At 40.6% G+C, this 21,683-nt stretch overlaps 1 protein-coding gene across 1 annotated transcript in view; it reads right to left on the minus strand.

Annotated features, from left to right (window-relative positions):
• Positions 1-13,429: 13,429 nt before the first annotated feature.
• ADGB (androglobin) overlaps positions 13,430-21,683 on the minus strand; it is a 139,787-nt gene continuing 131,533 nt past the window's right edge. The window contains exons 33-36 of the mRNA XM_086625981.1: positions 19,941-20,055; positions 17,781-17,883; positions 15,269-15,452; positions 13,430-13,621 (exon numbers count right to left, since the gene is read on the minus strand). Coding sequence (XP_086482107.1) covers positions 13,430-13,621; positions 15,269-15,452; positions 17,781-17,883; positions 19,941-20,055 — 594 coding nt within the window. The remainder of the gene's footprint in view (positions 13,622-15,268; positions 15,453-17,780; positions 17,884-19,940; positions 20,056-21,683) is intronic.

Here is a 21,683-nt window from a genome sequence, read left to right on the forward strand (position 1 = left end):
TGGCATAGTTCAGGAGGAGGAGGAGGATGACTGGGGAGCCCAGGCTCTCAGGTTCATGCACCTTTTTCACTGCCATACCAGCTCCTGGCAGCAGCATTAGCAGTGCCATAGCTCACAGGGTAAGCAAGAGGGCAGGAGGCAGCCAGTCAGCCCCTGACAGACGCAGAGCCACACAGGGATGTCAACAGGAAAGGACTGGATTCAAAGAAGGGAAACAGCACAAAGCCAGGAGACAGGCTAGCGACAACTGTAAGAAGAGGGAAAGGAGGACTTCTGCCCTGGGAAGGGAATTACAGCATCCTTTGTTCTGTACTGTTAGAGCATCCTTTGCCGTAGAGCACCCTTTCCTCACAGCTTCAAGGGCAGAACTAGAACTGTGCCTTTTCTTAAACACAAGAGTGCTTCTCTGGCACTGAACTGGTGGCAAGACACACGTGGAACAACACGGTCCCAGGGATCAATGGGACCAGCCACACTTCTTCCCTTGCTAGTTCCAAAGGGCCATCAGGCACTTGTCATTTTGGGGTGTGATTCCTCCTCACAGAAACAGTTGATTTAAAATGGAGAGCAGATGCCTTTTCTCCATTGGCATAGCCGACAGACCTTGTTCCAGCAGGAGGGAAGGGTGACAAGATGCTGTGGTCTGTCTATTCACACTGCCTATGGTGGAAGCAAGGCTACAAGGCCATGTAGCTCTCCTTCATTCATCAGGCCCTATACCACTCTCCTGATTTTGGCACTTGGGATTTTCCTTAAGCCTCAATCATCAGCTGAAAATATGGGAAGTTCACTTCTGTCCTAAAAAAGGGTGAGTTTCCAGTTCTGCACTTGGAAATGTGGACTGAGCACACTCAAGTGGGTCTCAACTGTGGGAGTAATTTTACAACGTGCTGATTTCTAGGTGATTTGCGGGCATTCGCAGTCTGCTTTTCCTCAGAAGACCGGCACAACACTTTGAGCTGGGCTTGTTGCATTGCAATTACTTTGATGAACTGCCAAAAAGTCAAATCAGGAAAATTATACATAACCAGCCAGTATTTCTCTACTCTGCTTTGTTACCAGCTCAGCCACCTTTCTCTGTGTGTTCCTCTGCTAGTGATGGTTCTGGTGAGAAGGTGTTTCTTCTTTTGTATTTGACTGACTAAAAGATAATTATTGCATTTATGCTCTGCTTCACTAATGAATCTGGATTTATGTGTGAAAGAAGGCAAAAGAGATTGGGAGAAAATCTACTCTAAAATGCAAAGATCTTGAATTTCCATTCCTGCAATAGACACATTACGAAATATAGCAAGTAAATAAAGCTTTAAACAGCCCTTCATCCTGTAAAATTCTCACTTGACTCCTGGGGAGTGAGGCTGATGCTAGTGGTCATCATACTCAGGCAGACAGACCTCTTCTGTATCTCATCGCAGGAACAGAAAAACCTCAGGCGGAGAGCCATGAGTGCCTCATATTGTTTTCCATCAGCCTGCGTAAAATAAATCCCGCAAGGACAAAAGCTAAAATAAGCGTTACTGCATACATTCTGCATGAGGTCGTTAAAGCGCAGCAGAAACAAAATGCATTGCCCAATGCCCAGTACGGCAACCGGTGGGCAGATGGTGGCCCTTGGGGGGGTGATCGAGTGGGTTTGTTTCACCACTAGAGGACACTCGTGTCTCTTGGAAAGGCTCCTGCCGATCCCATCACTGGCGGCAGGTAGCAGGTGTGGAAAACTGCGATTAACCTGGCGTCTCCTCTCCAGGTGGGAGCTCCCCCAGCGCCTCTCGGACACAGTCACTGCCTGTTTACTGCAAGTGGTCGCACATTAGGAAGCCTCACTTCTTTATTTTGCAAAATGAAGGTGAGAAAAAAGGTGAGTTGGCTTTTTAAATTTTGGTTTCGCCCCCAGCAGAAGGACAACAACGTGCATGCAGCAAGAGGGTTTCTCCTGCTGACTTGTGCAGCATGGCTGTGGATTAATGAGAGAAGGCATTGATTTGGTTGTGAAAAGCATGGTGTGCCCAGGGGCCAGGTCCTGCAAGAACCCAGACTTGCTACAAAAGCATGGCCATGCTGTGCCTCCCACCTAACACCACTTTGTAAAGGCCACAACGCTTATATGGTATTACTGTTAATACCCAAATTACTCTCTCCAAAACCAAGACAACTCTTTGCCACCCAGTGCTCTCAGGAGAAGGAAACCATTCCTGTATGCAAGTGCTCAGACACCATATGGTAACATGCTGTAGCCATCACTGCAATGGAAAACTTTCTGAGCTATACTCTCCGTTCTGTTTCAGTGCTTGACTATAAGTATGTGATACTGCGCATTTTGGAAAGAAGAGTCAGTAAAAAAAAGCCTGAGATTAAAACGCTGGTATGGCTTTAGGTTAACACAGCCATCATATAGCAGAGCACTATAAAGGACACGGGAAATTGTAGAATGTGGTGTTTAAGGACAGTTGAAATTATATTTCTGAAAACTCTCCATGAAGAAATGTCCATGTACTTCTGGCTGTCAATATATGTGCTCACTGATGCCCAGACCAATACTGAAGGGGTGATGACCCTAATTCTCCCAGAAATAAGAGAATACAACAACATTCAAAAATAGCCTGAGATGGCAGCCTGATCTTGTCCTCCAATTGACTAGAACAGGCTGGTAGGGCCATGCAGAATCCCACAGGATTGTACTTCCACAGACTTGCTTGTGAGATGAGAGATTTATGTTTTTTTACAGCTTAGCAAGTGATTATAGAGATAATGAGGGCAATTTGTCAGCAAGCTAACCTTTACAGAAACTTCCTTGTATGAAGATCTTCCTCTCACATTGCGCATTTTAACATGAATAATGATAGTCTCATGAATTTTGCTATTTCAGGTTTTCTCTGGCTTATGGTCTTTGTTTCCTCTTTTTCTAGAAAAATGGAAAGCTGCTTCCCAAACACATTTCCTCGCTTGCAGTGCTGGCCAGGCTATTAAAAACTCCACTCACAATCAATACACAGAGTATTTCAGAGTATATAATGCAGTAGGTAAGGAGATGAAGATAGATTTTTTCCCCGTGTAAGCTTTCCACAATAAACCTGAGTATTTACTTCTCTTGCAGTAAATCTACTTACCTCCTTTTAATCGTGATGATGAAATCAATTAGATATTTTACTTGTCTGTCCAAAAACTAATGAGGGGAAGATTTACAGGCAAGCAGGGAAATCTCGATAGTGAATTATTGGATGGAGATGCAAGAGGCTGGAGCTAGCCCCTAAATCTGCCAGCCTGAAAAGCCTAGTTAAGATTTTTACAGTACTGGACAAGTCCGAAAATACTCCAGACCGCTGGCCCCTTAAACCTTACTTTGTTCCTGTGGCAGAACTAAGCAGAAGCTGTATGTTTGATTAGAGCTATTACCATACAAAGGGGAAATCAGTCCATATGAGGGAGCCAATTTACAGGAACAGCTTGTTTACTTTTGGACAAACAGTACTGCCTATGAGAGCCCTGTCTCAAGCACAGCTCCTGCTGACTTCAGTGGGAATCCAGTATGAGTCAAAAGTGGAGGCTCAGTACTACTCCACAGAGAAGTGTAGTCATAATTATAGCAAGGATTGTAATTGGAAACTTTCAAAGTCAATCAGACTGCTCCTGTTATTATCAATAGCTGTCTGGTGGCTAAATTGCCTAGCCTAATTCTTTTTTAACACCTCAGCCATAAGACTCATCATTAGACAAATGCCATATCCTAATATATACTGCAGCTTAAACACAATGAGAGCTTCAATCTGTTTTTTAATCTCTGTGATATTCTGTCTTGTTGCCCACATACTGGGGAAAAAAAAGTTTATTGTAGGCAGAAGACTGCACGGACTGTTCCCCATCAGAAGGTTCTCGCAGTCTTCTTGTCCCTGAGAAGTGAAGGACTCCTGCAGACCTTTGGTGCATGCTGACATTTGAAAAATAAGTAATAAACAAAGCTTAAAACAAACACAAGTGGTTTGCTGCAGCTCTCAACGCTGCAATTCGAAATTCTGCTAAAAGAAAATAGCATACTAATATGTATCAGATTCATAAAGGGAAGGTAAAGGTCAATCAGCTGTTCAAAAACCTAAGCGCCCCTGGTATGATTCAACTTACTTGTACAGAGCTAGCTACTCAGTCCATGCAAGACTAATTGGAGGGAAGAAAACAGTCCCTCGCTTATCCCAAACCCCCATTTTCCTCTGAAATGCAGAGTGTGGATTTGGTGTCCCAGCTGAAGAACCTGTCCAGGGTCAATCACGAGCATGTCCAGTGGAGACGGCACTTGTACTGTGTCTTCATTCAAGACTTCAGGTCATGCTCCCCATCAGCACAGGCAGGGTCAGTGCCACTGCATACTACCCTCAAGTTGTCTGGAAGATTTTTATGCTTGTTCACTCCCTGGATCTGTTTCCAAAAGCAAGGGTTGTACTTGAAGATGGCAGCCCACGTTTTCAGAGGTAGACTCCACCAGCAGTTAATTCAAACTGGCCTGATTTTCAGTGCCCCAATTTGAAGCAAGTTCCTCAGGTCCTCACAAAATCGAGTCATTTTTAGTTAGAGACCTACCTTTTGGTAACTGATTGGGAACATTATGACCTGCCTTTAAACTGTAATGTGTTACAAAATTAGAGGGACAATTTATGGGACAGCAGATACTTCCCTTTGCAAGTTACTGACTCCCCAGGGTGTTATATCCTTATAACGAGTCAATAAAACAAGTCATGGCTGCAGCACAATGAATGTCAGGAGGCACAATGGACAGTAGGTATTTTTAATGATTTACTCCATCAGCCTCCTGAACAAGCACTTGTGCTTTTTGGAAGTTCACTGTGCTACACTGTACAGGGTGAGTGACTATGGGTATTTCAGCTGCACCTCTTGTGCTGCAGTGAGATCAATACCGTGGACCACTATCAGCAGTGCTGGAGCAGAAAGTTCAGCTGAGCAGTCCTCTGGCCTGAGGACAAAACACTGAAAACAACAAGTAGGAAAGTCTTCTAGGGCTCAAAGGCTTGAGGCAACTAAAGGTGGTCACAGACAGTGTCTGCATTCCTGGGTGTTTGCAGCAGTGAGGCTTCATCCACCTGTTAGCCGAGTTGTGTTTGAGATTTATCACGGAGTAGTTACACACTGGGTCTTTGAACAGACAGAGCGATTGAAAGCCACCCAAAAGCCTTCCCATTCACACAGATCCATTCTCCTTCAAAAGCAGAATAGAGCAAGAGAGGGCACAGCTCCGAAGGGCCCAACTGAAAGCACTAAGCTTTTGTTATTTTGCAGACCAGTGCCTTTCAGTTATCATATTTTACTTTATTTATAGGGCCACTCAGAACCGAGTACATATTTTGCTGTGGGGTAAATAAAAGACTAAAAACATAGCTACCCTTGCCTGCAGCCTCTCCGAAACGAGCCCCAGTCAGCTACAAATTCAGCGTTTCTCTTTTGTAGCCGCCAATTGCTCACAGCCCGGCTTTGGCGGAGCCTGGCCAGAACTCACCACCTCCCCTGTCCCCCTCCCCGTCCCCCCAGTTTCCAGCGCAACGGCTCGACAAGCCGCCTGCGGGCGCAGGAGGGGGGGAGCACTGCAACCTCCCGCCGCGCTGCCCGCGGGGCCGCTCCCACCGGGTCCGGGGACGGGGGTCGGCCGCGCTGCGGGCCGCCAGCAGGCACGGAAACACTTCCCTCTAGCGAGCAGGGCCGGCAGGCCGCTCGGCTTTATCCCTGCCCGGCCGAGCGTGGCCGTCGGTCTCGGTTTAGGCGCATCCCCCGGGAGGCGGCTCGCCCCGGTGCTGCCGGTGCCCGCCGCTGCCGCAGCACCGGCGAGCTGAGCCCCTTCGGGCGAGGGGGTCTTCGTACGTGGCACATTCGGGAGAAGAGAGCAGCGCGTCTGGCTCAGGATCTCGGGGAGCCCTTAGGCTCGTTGTGGGATCTAAGCTGGTGGTGGAAAGACAGTTGTTTTTGCAACCGCTCTGGAAAAGAAATAGATCTCCAGTCTGGCAAAGCAGCACTGAGTGCACTCGGGTGTTTGCCTGGTTTGTGTTTTGATGAGGGTAGGAAACACCTGATGTGGGTAGAAGGTGTTAGGCTCCTCAGAGTGACTGTAAAGCTGTCGTGTTGAGTTTTAATAAATAAAACATTTTCGATTTTTACAAGAGGAAATAGCAGCATCAGAACTACACAAATAATTATAAGCCATTTAGTAAGCTAAATACTCTTAATTACCTTATTCGCAGTGTATGTTACCTGTTGACGCTGACATGATTCACATCTCCTTTTAGAAATTCCTCCAGGCAACAATCATCATTATGAATTTTTAAAAGTGGCTGAATGACTCAGCCTCCAGATTTAGTTGGCCAGTTATGCAGTGCCTCTATACTATCTGTACTATCTTTGTTAAAAAAAATAAATGTCTGTGGCACAACCTTTCTTTAGGTTTCTATTTAAAGTCATTTCTACTTTATCTGTATTCTCCATCTAGCTACACTGCTACCAGGGTGACAATATGAAAGCAGCGATGAAACCATTTGAACCCATAAAAAATGAGGGAACAAGGAGGCTTTGGGTCCCATAGTATCTGAAAGCAAAGTACTTAACTGGACTGTCAAGGGTGATACCTCGCAGTGCCCTACCCTGCACGTCCTGCTGGTGAAGTCCTGGCCCCTAGTGAAACTCCAGCTGGATTCCACTGAGCAGGGACTTTATCTTACAAAATGTCTCACACTTGATTTGCAATTATTTTGCACTGCATGTCGGCACTGTTGTACCAGTGCTGACTGTGTGTTTAATTATATAGATGATGTACTCAGCACACATGTGCTGATAGATACGCCGGAGAAAATAATAGACCTCTAGCTCTTGCTAAGGTCAGTGAGAAGACCGAAAATAGAGTGACACCGCCTCTTGACTTGCTTTTCTGTGCATCCAATTTGTAAAAGGTATGACAGCAAATGCATTCTTCTCATCTTAGCTGTGTTTTCAGAGTCTTTAAGAGAAAGCAGATATTGATATAGACAGACGAACCCCCTAAACAGCATTTGAATATCTCACTCTAAGCAGAAATGGTATTTCAGAGCATCAATTATCAAAACAGTTTCCATCTGCAGCATCACAGCTGCAATGTGTTAAGCCAGTAATATATATGGGAGAAAAAAAAAGAAAACAGAAAAGCTAAGATACCAATGAAGTCTTTGAAAGTGTTAACACTGAAGAGTTTAGGTGAAAGCCATTTAAGCAAGTCTGAGAAACGTGCTTTCAGGAAACCAACCTTTTTGCACTGAAACAATAGAAAAGCATTTCTTTGCTTTTCCTAATGCTTCTGATGATAACAGAGAAGTGCTGTGAAGCTCATTCTATCAAGAGTAAGGACAAGGTGAGAGGAAGCAGCTTTTGATTCCTTCATTAGCTGAACCTTGGATCTCCTTATGCCACATTTCTGTAGTGTAAAAGTGTAAGCGTTGCTTTAGGCTCTTGTGACTAATTTCTGGTCTCTTTCTCCAGTTCCCAAGAGTTATATATTTATAGAATATGTAAAACCCTGTGACCTGTAAGTTTTCATCCCCTTGTCAACCCAGATGGCTGGGAGTGGAGCAGCTTTAGTCTTTCCCACATTTCTGGATCTCTGGTTCTAACCTCTGACAACAATTGTCTCAAGAGCCAACTCAATGTTTCTCTATAGTGCAAAAAAAAAAAAAGTGGCCTTGAAGGGGTGTTGTTGCCTTGTGTTCTTTGGTATGGGCAGAGTAGCAAAGAGGAAAGATGGATTTTTTACTGTCCCTTTAGGCGTTTTCTGCTTTCTCGTGTCTGAAGTCATTCTGGTGGCTCCTAGCCATGCCACAGCTGACTGATTGCTTTGATTGCCTCTATACCCTGTCTGTAGCTGATGTCTTCTGTTATTTGCCACCTGTAAAAGTCCATCCGTGAAATAGAAATTAAATCTAGGACACTCTAGGTAACAAAAAAGTGGTCTCTTTTTAGCAAGACACTTCATTTGTCTGATGTAATAGCAAGTTAAACCTTACCAACATCCCTGAACATGCAGCTGCTGTATCCCTCCTTCTCACATGTTCCGTCTTTGCAATGAGCTGGCTCAGACCTGGAGTCAGGCTCTCTCTTGCTGTGCTTTATACCTGTTCTTGTGAGCATTGCAAGATGACCCCAACTCAAGGGTAGCTGGGAAAGATCTATGTATTGTCCTGCTGAGTGGGGCATGCACCCACGGATCCACTCCAGCTCTGTCAGGCTGAGGGTGCAGAAGCCCAGATCTTGCTTTCCATAGATTGTGCTGCACCCACTGGACTACCATGTGCGAGGCCAACTGCTTTCATGTGGCCCTGAAAGAGTCAGTGTTTTGGTGCTTTCCCTTAGGGAGGTGTTGGGCAGAGGAGCCCAGGATTCAGAGAGGAGTGTGCATCCAGACCTGACCCGAAAGACATGCCCTGTCTACACTCGGGTCTGAATATTATCTCTTCTCAGATTAGCCTGACAGTCCCTGAATCACTGTCCCTAACCACATTCTTATTGGCACAGAAATCAAAGGTCCTGAGGCCTACCTGACCATCTCTTTTCTCTCATTTTAGCTAGTAACATCTTCAACACACCTTTCTTTTCTGCTATTGTCTCACTTCATACAATGCAGACTGTTTCCTCTCCTTCCTTGACTTTCTACTTCTTTCTTGTCTTTGTCCTCCTTTGAGATGGAGGACAACAGCAGCTTGTTTTTCTGCAAATAACAAGAATATTTAAAAAATCATCGAAACATTACCTGCATTATGAATCTATTAGATCCGATTCAAAAAATGAACAAGAGGAAAAAAGGGCTCTGAAAGTGAGTTTTCTTTTGTTCTGCAAACTGCTGTGTGATTATGCAAAGCGATTCTCTTATATTTTCTGCCAGACAAAATATGTAGACACTTTTCTTGCCTTTTGGAGGGGAAATGCTGTGCATGTGCATAAATGCTGTGTCTCTTCCTGGAATTAAAATGAGACCTTAGCTGGTAAATTGCACATTGCTGGGGTGAGCAGGCTGGCAGCTCGGAACTGAGCCTGATTTCGCAGCACATTGCTTGTCTCAGCAGCGAGGCATCCTGGAACGGGCTTGGTCTGGTTTTTGGTCTGTAACTCATTGTGTAAATGCCAGCCAAATTAAAGCAAAGCAGATGGGACAAGTCATTTGAAGATTAATGAAGCTACTTGTGTTAAAAAGTAACTTTAGTTATGTATTTTAATGAAAAAGATCCTTTCTAGTTCGTAATAGTTGGTCAAAAGAAAAGCATCAAGCAGTGAAAACTGCTACAGCTTAGCAGAACACACCTGCAAAGAATTATTAGAAGTTATTAACTCTTTCCAGACTTAATCTCCGTTAAACTGAATTATCAAGTCAAAGACTTAATTTCTTTTTCAGGTAATTGCGTTGTTTTGTGAATGCTAATGTTTTTCCTAAATTGTAGGAGTAAAGCAAGCAAACTGAGAAATTCTTTAGGGAGTATTCACAATGCAGTCTAAAATGTTGAAAAGTTTTCATTCTCCTGTGGCATTTGCAGTTTCCATCAAAACTTTTCAAACTTCTGCTGAACAGTGCCATTTTCCTTTGTATAACTGGCTATACTTCATATGAAAGAGAAATTAGTATCAGGAATCAGTACAGTAAGCAAATTCTTTTTGTTTTACTGCTACAAAAATGCAGCTCAACCTTAAAGATGTGCTGAAACATGCCCCCCCCGCTCTGAAGAATCTCTAAATCTTTATTTATTCAAAATTCCAGCCAATCACAAAGTATAATTGTGAAATATTTCCAGTATTTTCTTAAGCTCTGAGCTCATCAGGTCTCTCAAACTGCATAGTGGGTCCACAGGAGGAAAGCCAGGCTTGTCTCTCATATGCCACTGTGCTGGTTCCTGAAACTGCTTCTCCTTGTGCAAGTCCTCAGCAGTGGTTAGGTACTAACAGGCTGTTAGACAGCGTTTTAAATGCAGAGAGAGATTCTAATTAGCTTTGTATTTGGTTCATGAGTTGGAGGTACTTAAGGTGTGAGGGAATCACACAAACACCAAAAGAAAATCTTACCAGAATATTGGAGACCGGCTCTGTAAGAAGCACACAATCTTCTGCCAGAGACAGACCAGGATTTCTGAACTGTTGGCGTACTCATCCTCGTTCTTCATCCATGTGCAGAGATGGCTATTGCCATACTCTTCCTATGGAGTCAGACTTGGCATTTCAGAGAAGTATGCAACTCTCCAAGTCACAAGATAACTAAACTGCACTGTTTAGAGATCAACATAGTTATCTGTGCTGTTCTTCATATATACAGTCGTTCCATGAACAAAAGTTAGAGGTTGTGTAAGTGACAGTGTGCAAACTTTCTTAGGGATGATTTTCTATAAGAAATGTTAGAAGGCAACTGTTCAACCCTTGCTCCCACTCCCCTAAATCCAAACCCTCTCTTCTGTGACTTGGAGCCACCAGGTAGCTGGTAAAGCATGCTTTGATGCAGCCATTCTTCTATTGCACCTCCAAAACAACTGCCATCTCAAAAGACTGAGCAATCATCTATTGATTCAGAAAAGCTTTCCTACTATTCTGTTCTGTAAAAGGTTTAACCCCATGTTTCAATCCTTTGCTGAAGTTTTACTGAAAAAGAAAGCACATAATTTAAAGCTTGTCCTTACTCCTCTACTGAATCTGGCCCTGAGTGGCCAAGCTGATTATAAACAAGAATGATGACTATCTAAATTCCAGAGCTTTTATTACAGGAAACCTTAAGAAAATATGAATGCTTGATGCAATATGGCATATTTCTGAAATGTACAATCTGTAAAAACAGAATTTCTTGCACTGAATATAGGCAGTAAATTCCTTTGATATGAAGGCTGGTTAAATTTCATAAAATTATGGTGCTTCAAAGATGTCTTATTCCTAAAAGGCAAAAGAATAACAGTGCTTTATCCATGTGAACGCACAATTTGACTATTGGGTAACTCGATCTGCAAACTGCAGGCAACAATCCTTAACAATCAATTAAAACACAAGGTATAGTTTTACTTGTTTGTTTTCTTACAGTAAAGTGCTAAACATGATGGCTTTTTAAATTACCACAAACGGCTGTTTTAAAGTGCAGTTACATTTTGTTTTAGTTTTTGTACATCATTCCCACTAACTTAGCCTGTAACATAGTGCACCATGTAAAAAGCTGTTGTATTGATATAAAACTGATGCATATGATATTTCATCATTCGCCTGTTTCTGGGTCCAATGTATGTAAATTCTTTGGCACAATCCGAACAAGGCCTTTTCTCTCCCAGGCTCCATTACAAGGTAAGTGGATATTTTGTTCTTCTGAAATACGCACAGGGATTTAATACAACTGCTATGTGCTTCTCGTAAAACATTGCATACTCTAAAGTACATACGATTAAACAGCGTGACAGTAATTTGCTCCCTCATCATATCTGTGTTGTTGAAATGATAAATGAGCCAATAAAGACATTGACAAACCATATAGCAGATTTTGGGGATGCCACATGAGGATTTCTTTAAAATGAGGAAATCGTGAAACTTAGATTTCATAATGTAGATCTGAATACACTGTTTCTGAGTTTAAATCAGTTTACAGCTGATTACGTATGGGGATGGATTGTGATCACGCAGATTATTAGCTGAATTTTTGACATTTAGATGTTGATTATGCTGGCTTTTAGAACGGGATTGATTTTTACAACAGAATGTCATTATAGCGCTTGCAGTGACATCAAGAACAGAACTTCAGCTTGATCTTCCTCTACAGAAGCTCATTAGAGATTCATATAAGAAGACAACCAACACGTGCTATTGCCATGGAAACAAGATGGAATATTATGAAGCAGTATAGCCCATATTCCAAAATAGAGAGGACAAAGTCAGAGCAATTATAGCACAAGACTGACAGGCTTTGTATTTGTAGCCTGTATGGGTCAGAGCAAAACTTAGCTCCTGCTCTTTGAAATAAAAATCACCAGCGCAGTTTTAGGACTCTGGTTTCAATTCCTCCTTTTCAAACAGGAAAACTCAAGCCAGTTAGTTTAGTTTCTGTTGTATGTGAGGAAGGAGGCCGAATGGAGGCAGAGGCATCACAGCAGGTGTGTAGGTGTGATGCTGTACAAAGAACAGACATCACAGAACTGATAGAGGAGTGAGTCAAGTTCAAGCCAGGCAGTGATGTACTGTTAAAACAGAGGTGAGCAAAACCAGCACAAGCTGAACATCTGGTATGTCATTAAGATGCAGAAGAAAGGCTAGTTTCAAATGCAATGGCTAGCCATTACCAGCAGCCAGAATACAAAGGATAAAATTTCTTGTGATTTGCATTAAACAGGTGAGTCTCATGGTTTCTCATGTTGCCTAGATAATGAAATGCTTTTGCACATCCTGGACATATTGTATGTATAGAATATGTAGGCAGTCTAACTTCCCAAGCTTCTGCTTGTGACTACGTACACAGAAAATTCTTTAAGCCATTTAAACCAGCTTTTTCCGGTCTAGAGAGAGGTTTCACCATAGTAAAAGATTAGACCATTTTCTCTGAATACAGAGTGAGTATGAATACATGGAATTTTTTTGTGTGTTTGATAATACCAAAAAATATAGGAATTCTATGCTAATGGAAGCAAGAGCTTAGAGGAAATATTTTAGTCTTCGTGTAGAAAGCCTGTGATTGCCACTTCATTCACACACTGGTTCTACCTTTAAGAAACATTTTTAAATTCCAGCCAAAGGTCTAGGAACCAAGGGTCTATTGTAATCACTTTGAGCAAAGCCACCATGGGCGAAACACGTGGAAGGTTTTGCCATGAGTTTGCCACTACAGAGTTACTGTGAGATTCAAAAACACTTAAGAGAATGATGAAAGGGAAAAATACTACAGTACGTGGAAAGCTTGTGAGTGCCTACTGAACCAGGCTTTGGGAAGCTTTCCAATACCTGCATATGCAAAGTGTGGTATGCCACTATTTAATTATTATAAACTCCACAAATTGTCATCCACTTAAGGAGCTCATGTTTCTGCCAAGTTGAATGACTTCAAAACTGACAGGTTACATTCACTGTTTGTTTCAACTCTGATTCATTCCTGACTGGTTCTGTTTTGATTGGAAAAAAGAAGATGAAAGACACTGTGATTTTTGGGAGAATATGAATGGAATACGAATTTTTATTGCAAAATTTTATTCCAGTAAAATACACAAACTTTAATAGTAGTGAATACTTTTACGAGAAGCAAAATACCAAACACTTTGTTAAAAAGAATACTAGATCCATTTTTTCACTAGCACCAGGCAAAAAGATAAAATGTGATATAGTTGAAAAATACTGGAAAATAACAAACATTCTTCCTCATCTTTGCATATAAATTTTCTTTCCCAAACTGTTAAATACAATTCAGGAGTGCTAGCGACTACTTTTTTTCCCCTAAACCTTTTCTGTGCTTTTTTGTGCGTGCATTTGGGCTTTTCTTCTCTTGCTCTGCTTGCAGGACTGCTTCATGAGCTGCCAGCTCTTCTTGTTTCCTGCGCTCAGCCTCTAGCAGCTTACTTCTGTACGCTTCCCGAATGCTGTGAACTCTGCCTCGTGTTTCATCTAAGGATGCCTAGCCAAAAACAAACAGCAATACCCGCCCCCAACACATGAATCTTGATTTCATCACAAGCCACTCCATCCTTCCTGTTATGTTTCACTTTGTGACTCTGTAAGTACAGGGAGAGCATCTCTCCTTTTCCTTTTCACATGGATTTTTATTCATTTGTCATGGTGGAACAGCTGTATGTCAATCTTTTTGCCGTGAAGAAGAAGAGAAAGTTCATGAAAATCTTTGTTAAATTGCAGGCGTAAGAAGCTAATTGTGTGAACGGAGGATAGGGCAACAGAATAGTTACCCATCTGGGTCTAGTCCCTCTTCAGTTACTGTCTTGCGTTGCTGTCTTAAACAAGTCAAGTCCCTTAAAACCTAGTTTGCAGAAATGCTGAAATGGCTCAAGAACTCTAGTCTTTTAAGAGACTAAAGAAGACCTTTAATGAGACTTAGGGCAAGTGGGACTTGGACACTTCTGAAAACTTTTTCCTTTACATTTCCATCCAGGAAAATGGGGATACCTGGCTACCCTTATATAGTACTCTGCGGTTGACAGATGAAAAAAACTGTAAAATTGCTGATCAGCACAGTATGCATATTCACAAGTAATTCTCATTTTAAATTCATGCTGTGAAACATCTTTAACGGTCATACTTTCTAGAAAGAGCTGAGGAACTGCTCTTAATAAAAATTTGCCTTCTAATAAATGATATGTTAGGCATCCAAAATCTTAGCAACATCTGAAAACCCGGACATGCATTCTTATTAGGATCAATCAGTTACTGGCAGAGAACTATGGCTCCTTGCAGACTTGTAGTTAAGTCATATAAATCAGGCTGTCTGGAAGCTTGTTAAGGAGATGTTTTCAAGTGATTTCTGTAAATAGGTTGGTTTGATGTAAAATTATTTTTACTGTGTCGTACTCAGTTTTAAGAGTTCTGAATTCTGAATAGTCAGCAGCTGATTGCTAGTGGTTATTGTATCACCACTGTGTAAGAAAACAATTTGTTCCTGTTGACACTCAAGAGTTAGGCCAATTTTGTTAAGATATTTGTACCAATTTCATATGGAATGCATTGGCTGAGTTAATCCTGACAATGGATCCTACACTAATGCTACCAAATTTATTATTTATAGATATGTTTTTTTAAGGATTAATGATTCCAATATTTTGTTTGCTGGCATCATGCATATTCCAGGAAAACTCTGTTCTCTAACTTTGCTGTAAGACACATAAGGAGCAACTCACCCTCCTATGTAAATTTTCTTGTTCTTTATTACCTTCCAAAAAGCCCTATACCATTCTATAACCCCAAAAAATAGCCAAACCAGACATACTTTATCTAATATGCATCTGGTCACGTGTGTCAAATGCTCAATTTATTCTCACAACTGTCCTTTTATGGTGATATTTTTAAAACAGTGGTTTTGCAAAGAGCTGAATCAAGAAAGTACTAAGAATATCATATTAAGGATGTTGTGTAGTACTATTTTTTTTCTCTAGAACATATAGTTTTAACCTTTTCCCAAGCAAAATTTCTAGGTTGTTCACTGTTTCTAATTATTTGTACTGAATACAAAAGCCTTGAGAATTGTTGATCAAGATATTATACTAGTGGTGGATATCACAGTAATAGTTACTGGAAAGTAACCTTGAAAACCTACCTGCAGATCCTCATACATTTCAAGTATATTTTGCTTCAATAAAGCTCTGGCATTTTGTTCTTTTTCTCTTTCTTCCAATGCCAGCTCTCGAAGTTCCCTGAAATGGTTGATCTTTTCTTTTTTGTGTATCTCTTGCTGTTGAATGGTAGACTCATTTCTTACCGCAGACTCTGGCATTGTTTTTCTGAAGGAAATAGAAAGATATTTCTGTCATTACAAACACAGTTTTGGGTGGTGTATATTTTGCTTAACACCTATAAGAATAATTCGGCTTATATACTACGATGTCACCATCATATGGTTAGATATGGCTAAGGAGTCACTTTTCCTCTGCTTATATGTAACACTGATGAGAAAGTACATTCCTGAGGCCAGATCTTCTTATATTTTAGTGTGTATTTTAAAAATATTTGTAAAATCATGCTTATCTTTGAGCATATGAAAAACTCCTACATGTGATGCTTATTTTTAATTTCAAGAAATATCATATTTTTAGAAGTTTTTTGATGTTATAATTCAGCATTGAGACAAATGCAAATTATATTTTGCCATGGGCATAATTGCAGCTAAGTGGATAATATATTTTATAATTTGACTTAAATGACTAGTGTAAAAGTCAAGGAGCGGAAGACAAGTGAAATGCTTACAAGCATGTGGAATATATTTAGTCATATTTTCTACTGTTTGAATGTTATTCACTTAAATATAACACCAGCTTCCCTTTCAATTTAAAATTAAATTTGGGGATTTTTTCAGCATGTTCTAAGGTCTTTTGAAAATCAATGAGCTGCATAAATACCACATTGAATACAAATGGACTTAAGCATGAACTGGGTTCTAGCTGCACCACAGCAAACATGCAGATGCAGTATATTAGCTAGATAGGTTCATATCAACACAGGTAAAGAATATAATTATTTTGAATAAAGAATATCATTAATATCTTTATTTCAGCTATTAACTGTTATAGTTAACAGCATCAGTATTGGGTCTGGCGCTATTTAACATCTTTGTTGGTGACATGGACAGTGAGATCGAGTGCACCCTCAGCAAGTTGCTGACCACACCAAACTGTGCGGTGTGGTTGACACGCTGGAGGGAAGGGATGCCATCTAGAGGGACCTTGACAGGCGTGAAGGAGGGCCTGTGTGAAGCTCACGAAGTTCAACAAAGTCAAGTGCAAGGTCCTGCACATGGGTCGGGGCAATTCCAAGCACAAATACAAGCTGGGCAGAGAATGAACTGAGAGCAGCTCTGAGGAGAAGGACTTGGGGGTGTTGACTGATGAGAAGCTCAACATGAGCTCACAATGTGCGCTTGCAGCCCAGAAAGCCAACCGTGTCCTGGGCTGCATCAAAAGAAGCGTGGCCAGCAGGTCAAGGGAGGTGATTCTGCCCCTTGTGAGACTCCACCTTGAGTACTATCTTCAGCTCTGGAGCCCCCAACATAAGAAAGATATGGAGCTGTTGGAACAAGTCCAGAGAAGGCCATGAAGATGATCTGAGGGCACCTCTCCTATGAAGACAGGCTGAGAGAGCTGGAGTTGTGCAGCCTGGAGAAGAGAAGGCTCCAGTGAGACCTTCTAGCAGGCTTCCAGTACCTGAAGGGGGCCTACAAGAAAGCTGGAGAGGGACTTTTTACAAGGGCATGTAGTGACAGGACAAGGTGCAATGGCTTTAAGCTGAAAGGGGGTAGATTTAGATTAGATCTAAGGAGGAAATTCTTCACTCTGAGGGTGAAGCAGTCAAAGAGGTTGCCCAGAGAAGCTGTTGATGCCTTATCCCTGGAAATGTTCAAGGCCAGGTTGGATGAGGCTTTGAGCAATGTGGTCTAGTGGAAAGTGTCCCTGCCTATGGCAGGGGGGTTGGAACTAGATGATCTTTAAGGTCCCTTCCAAACCAAAACATTTTATGATTCTATGATTATTAACTGAACTGCATTTGTTAACTATATTATTTGAATCTAGCATCACACCCTGACAAATTTCATATGTGCTTCTTTCAAGATGACCACTGAAATAAACATATTTGCCTGCACATGCATTTTCTTCAAATTTTTATGTCACATTCTCATTACATGCAGTGCAGTGAATCAGCTCTTTTGACATGTATGATGTTAAGGAAAAGACATAAATGATAAATGGATGTAGGAAAGCACAGATTTTAGAACATGTCCATGCCAGGAAAATCAAAGTTGAAAACTGTATCTTGATGTCATCTACAATTCTGTATTCACTGCTGAGTGATTTTGTGTACACAACATAAAGGACAGATAAAACACGGGCCAGAAATTTCACAGCAACTTTAACAAGGCCGTGACAGAATTGTAGCTTACTTCAATGACATGCGAAGTATAAAGTCTAAATTCACATCTATTATACTGCAACCAGTTACAGATAGGATACAAATGCATAAAAATATATTTCATTTGCTAATATCTGTATATGAAAATCCTTAGCCAGTCTTTCATTTTGGTGTTTCACTGGGAGTTAATTGTTCTTTCTGCAATTTACCTCATGTAAGGACTAAGGTCTATAGACTCCCATTTTTTTTTCTGTGTTTGTAAGCTTGGCTCAATAGCTGCTTGTGATGCTTTCCTTCCTGTTGTAAGAGAATCTACAACAGAATAGATTAAACTGGTTATTCAGTTATACTAGGAGGCTCCATGTAAATTCTTATATAGTTTTTTTCTTCTTTTGGCTCAGCAAATACATTATTAAATGAGAATATGGATTGGAGAGGATATAATGTTTCTGCCTTTTTATTTCCAACACCCATGACGGAATTGAAGATGCTGCAAAAAACCCACACATGCTAGAGTGAAATTAATGTATGTATTTTAGCTAAACCCATAGTACTCAAGAAAGTTTGTAAATCTAAGCAAGAATATTCAACTGAAAGTGCCTAAAGAATATAAGAACAACTTCTAATCAGCAAGGAATCACATTATTTTATTAAAAAAAAAATCAATAAAAATCTGATTGTTCGGTCCTGGCTATAGTTTAAAAAAATTATATTTCCTTTTTGGCAGAGATTTAGTTTAAGAAATAACAGTCTAAAGAAAAAATGTCCCATGACAACTTAGAATTGTCATTCTGAAATCTTAGAATTTTTTTTTAACCACGGGGATAGTAACCATGTTATGCTTTAGTGTAGCATTGTGACAGTATAATGACATATCTGATATTAAACATGCCACTGTGTTAGGCTGCATTGTAATTATTCCAACACTTCCTTCTTTCAGTTTGTCTGGATGTGCTGAAATCTGATGAGATTTAATGGTGACTGCAGTAGTTTGTTTCCATAAAAACTCTCTTATTATTCTACTTACAATAGTAATTGAAACATTAAAAAATATTGCTGGAATTTTCTCACCAAAACTAGGAAAAAGGTTGCTGAGCTTTAAAAAAAGGTACTGTCTGTATGTTTACTGTCTATACATAGACAAATATTCCAGCCTTCTCTGTTGTTCTTGAAGGGTGAAATGGACTTTGGAAATGATTTACACACTGCCCATCAAAAAAGTATTCTCCAGAACATAAAAATTCTCATTAAGCTACTGAACATTACAGAAATGTTTAAGCACATTACTGCCTACTGCTGCACTCTGCAGAACCAAACCATAACAATGTAAAGTCATTGGGGTGTCACCTCTTCACTTCATGAGGCTTTGTATTAGACTCCAAATGGTTAGTTTAGAACAAAGCTCTTGGTAGACAACCATTAATTTTGAAGTACTTATCTAATAACTTAGAGGAAATTGTATTTTTTCAAATTCCTTTGGAATGCAAGAAATAACTAATGGTGTGTTTGTCTGAGACATAAGGTGAGGACTACTTCTGCTCTAACATTCCCAGGACAGTTACTTACCTGACAAAATATTAATCTTAGCACGTTATGTACTGGTCACGTGTTCTAGTTCCATACACATGAGCCATGACCAGATATTGTCACAATCAGACTGGGTATTATACTTTTCTTTATGTGATGGCCTGATCTGAGCATTATTGTCAGAAGAAAAAAAAAACAACAAACAGCCTTGAACACAGTTCAAATTTTCATCAGAATCCAGTAATTGCCAGGGAATACACATGAAGAATCCATAGAAGTTGTAACCACTAAATAAAATTAGACAACACTTATGGAAGCTGCCAGCAAGCTGATGCTACTCAGTATGCACTTCTTGACACCTCACTTCCAGAGCATTGTCCATGAACAGTTTCCATGAACATTAACGAAGAAAATGCACATTAGAAGTATTAGTGTCTTACTAACATGCTATTTCAGCTGCTAATTTTTTTTTTTAGTATTTCTACACTAATGACCTCCAGCACCCAACTTGGAATTGAGGGAGTAGCTATTTTTGGACTGAACTTCCAAAAATTTCAGGTTAATTTAGGGTTAGGATTCTAGTACAGAAGGACTGCCTAAAGTTTGCCTAAAAGTAACTTGACATCCTCCAAGAGCCATGAAGCTGTATCTGTGTCTGAAAATAGAGCAATGCAACAATTAAAACAGAGGTGAGAGAGAAGATAGAGACTAAGCATGCCCTTGTGCATTTGGACACCTTTGCCGGGGCTGTTCTATCCATTTACTACCAGTATTTATTGTAGAAATATTTTCTAAGGAGATGAACATGATGAACTGAAGACATGCTTGACAGAAGGTTATACCCTTACCTCTTTCTCCTGAACTAGGTGTTGAACTGGCATTCTCAGTCCCAGCTATGGGCTGCTCTGAATCTCTCACAGCATACTTATTAATAAACCGCATGCGTTCCTGAAAAGCCTAGAGATCAAAGTTTTAATCCAGATAAGAAAAAATCTACTGTGTATGTTAAATCCCAAAGAATTTTCAAAAGTAGGAATCTATAAGTGGTCAATAAGACAATAAATCTTCAAATCCAGTGCACGTGCGATATGCTGCTACTTCATGTTACTGGTGAGTACATTTCACGGGTTTGATCTATAAAAACATCACTTCTAACAACAGGAATACCATTAGTGAATCACTGGGGAGAAAAAAAGATAAACATAAAAGGACTACATTTCATGCCAGAGTCATATTCAAGTCATCTCGCCAGTAGATTTTTTTTTTCTGAAATAATAACCTGTCAATATTAAACATCCAATTTTTCTAGTAATATTTTGGAACCTTGATTTGTTTAGTTTTAATGTGTTATGTAGAGGAGAACTAAATTAGCATTAGTACTTAAAGTTCATCTTTAATTTCTATCAAGTGTTTCTTGAGTATATGAATAAGAACCTCTAATAAGAACCTTTGTGAGATGGTAGTTCAGTAAAAGGAAAAGTAGGAAGTACACTTTGAACAGTTTCACTCCACTCAATACATACTGGCTATGTTTAGTACATATCCCAAATGAGAAAACGATGCTGTCAATAGCAAACCTAACACCAGAGTGCAGTATGCAACTCCGCCCAGGGCTGGAATCCGAAAAGATGCTCGGGTTCCCATTGAATCAGTCCTGAAACATCGAATACTTACACTAAAGATCATCATACATTGAAATACTGGAAAATCACTGATCTCTGGGTAGTTTAAAATAATCTTTGGATTTAAAAAAGACTTGAACAACCCACCCTGAAAAGCAAGGTTCCCTCATAGCTGATTGTACAGTCAGAATACATTCAGCTACTGCACCTCCTTAGGGAAATACCTCTTCCTCCTAGGAGCTCCTATAGCTTGGTGATTTTACCTTTGATGCCAAAACCAAGCATCACCACTTCTGCCTGTCTTTTCACAAGGTGACTTTGAGTCACTGGGCTTTCTTTTAAGGGCTCAGATTGCCAGAAAGGACAGAGAAGCCAAAGGTCAGCCTGGAGTCAGACACCTAATTCCCAGAGTCAGAGGGCACGTGACCCCTAGAACAAGCAGATGTTGGGGCAGGGTGATCAGGAAGAACGGAGAAGGGAAGCAACTTAGTCTGGATAGCAGACCTCCAATTTAGACCTTCTTTATTTTAGCATATTACATCCAGTTGCTGCAATTTTCTTAACAATAGCTGTTTTAGAAAAATGTCACAGACCTAAGGGGCTTTTAAAATGGAACCCTTTAGCTGTAATTCAGTTGATTTTCTGATCAAAAAAGGCAACATTGATAGAACCAGCATTCTGAAGACACTCTTTACACATCAAAGAGGATTCATTTCCAGCTAATCTTTAGGAGGCTGTACATTCATTGTCAGTCTCAGCACAGCCAATCAAAGCTGCAGAGTAATGCATCTCTCCTTAGATCAGAATTTAATAAAGTAGTGTTAGAAAAAATTTTGAGCTTTGGATACACTGAACAGAACTGAGAAAATCTGAAAGTGTAACTGCTAAGACCGATGTCTGAGGTTCACTTCTGAAAAGTAATACAAAAAAAGGCAACATGCTTCTGAGCTGGGGTTTCTGGCC

This window comes from Tauraco erythrolophus, chromosome 2, assembly GCF_009769465.1.
Source record: "Tauraco erythrolophus isolate bTauEry1 chromosome 2, bTauEry1.pri, whole genome shotgun sequence".
Classification (NCBI taxonomy): domain Eukaryota; kingdom Metazoa; phylum Chordata; class Aves; order Musophagiformes; family Musophagidae; genus Tauraco; species Tauraco erythrolophus.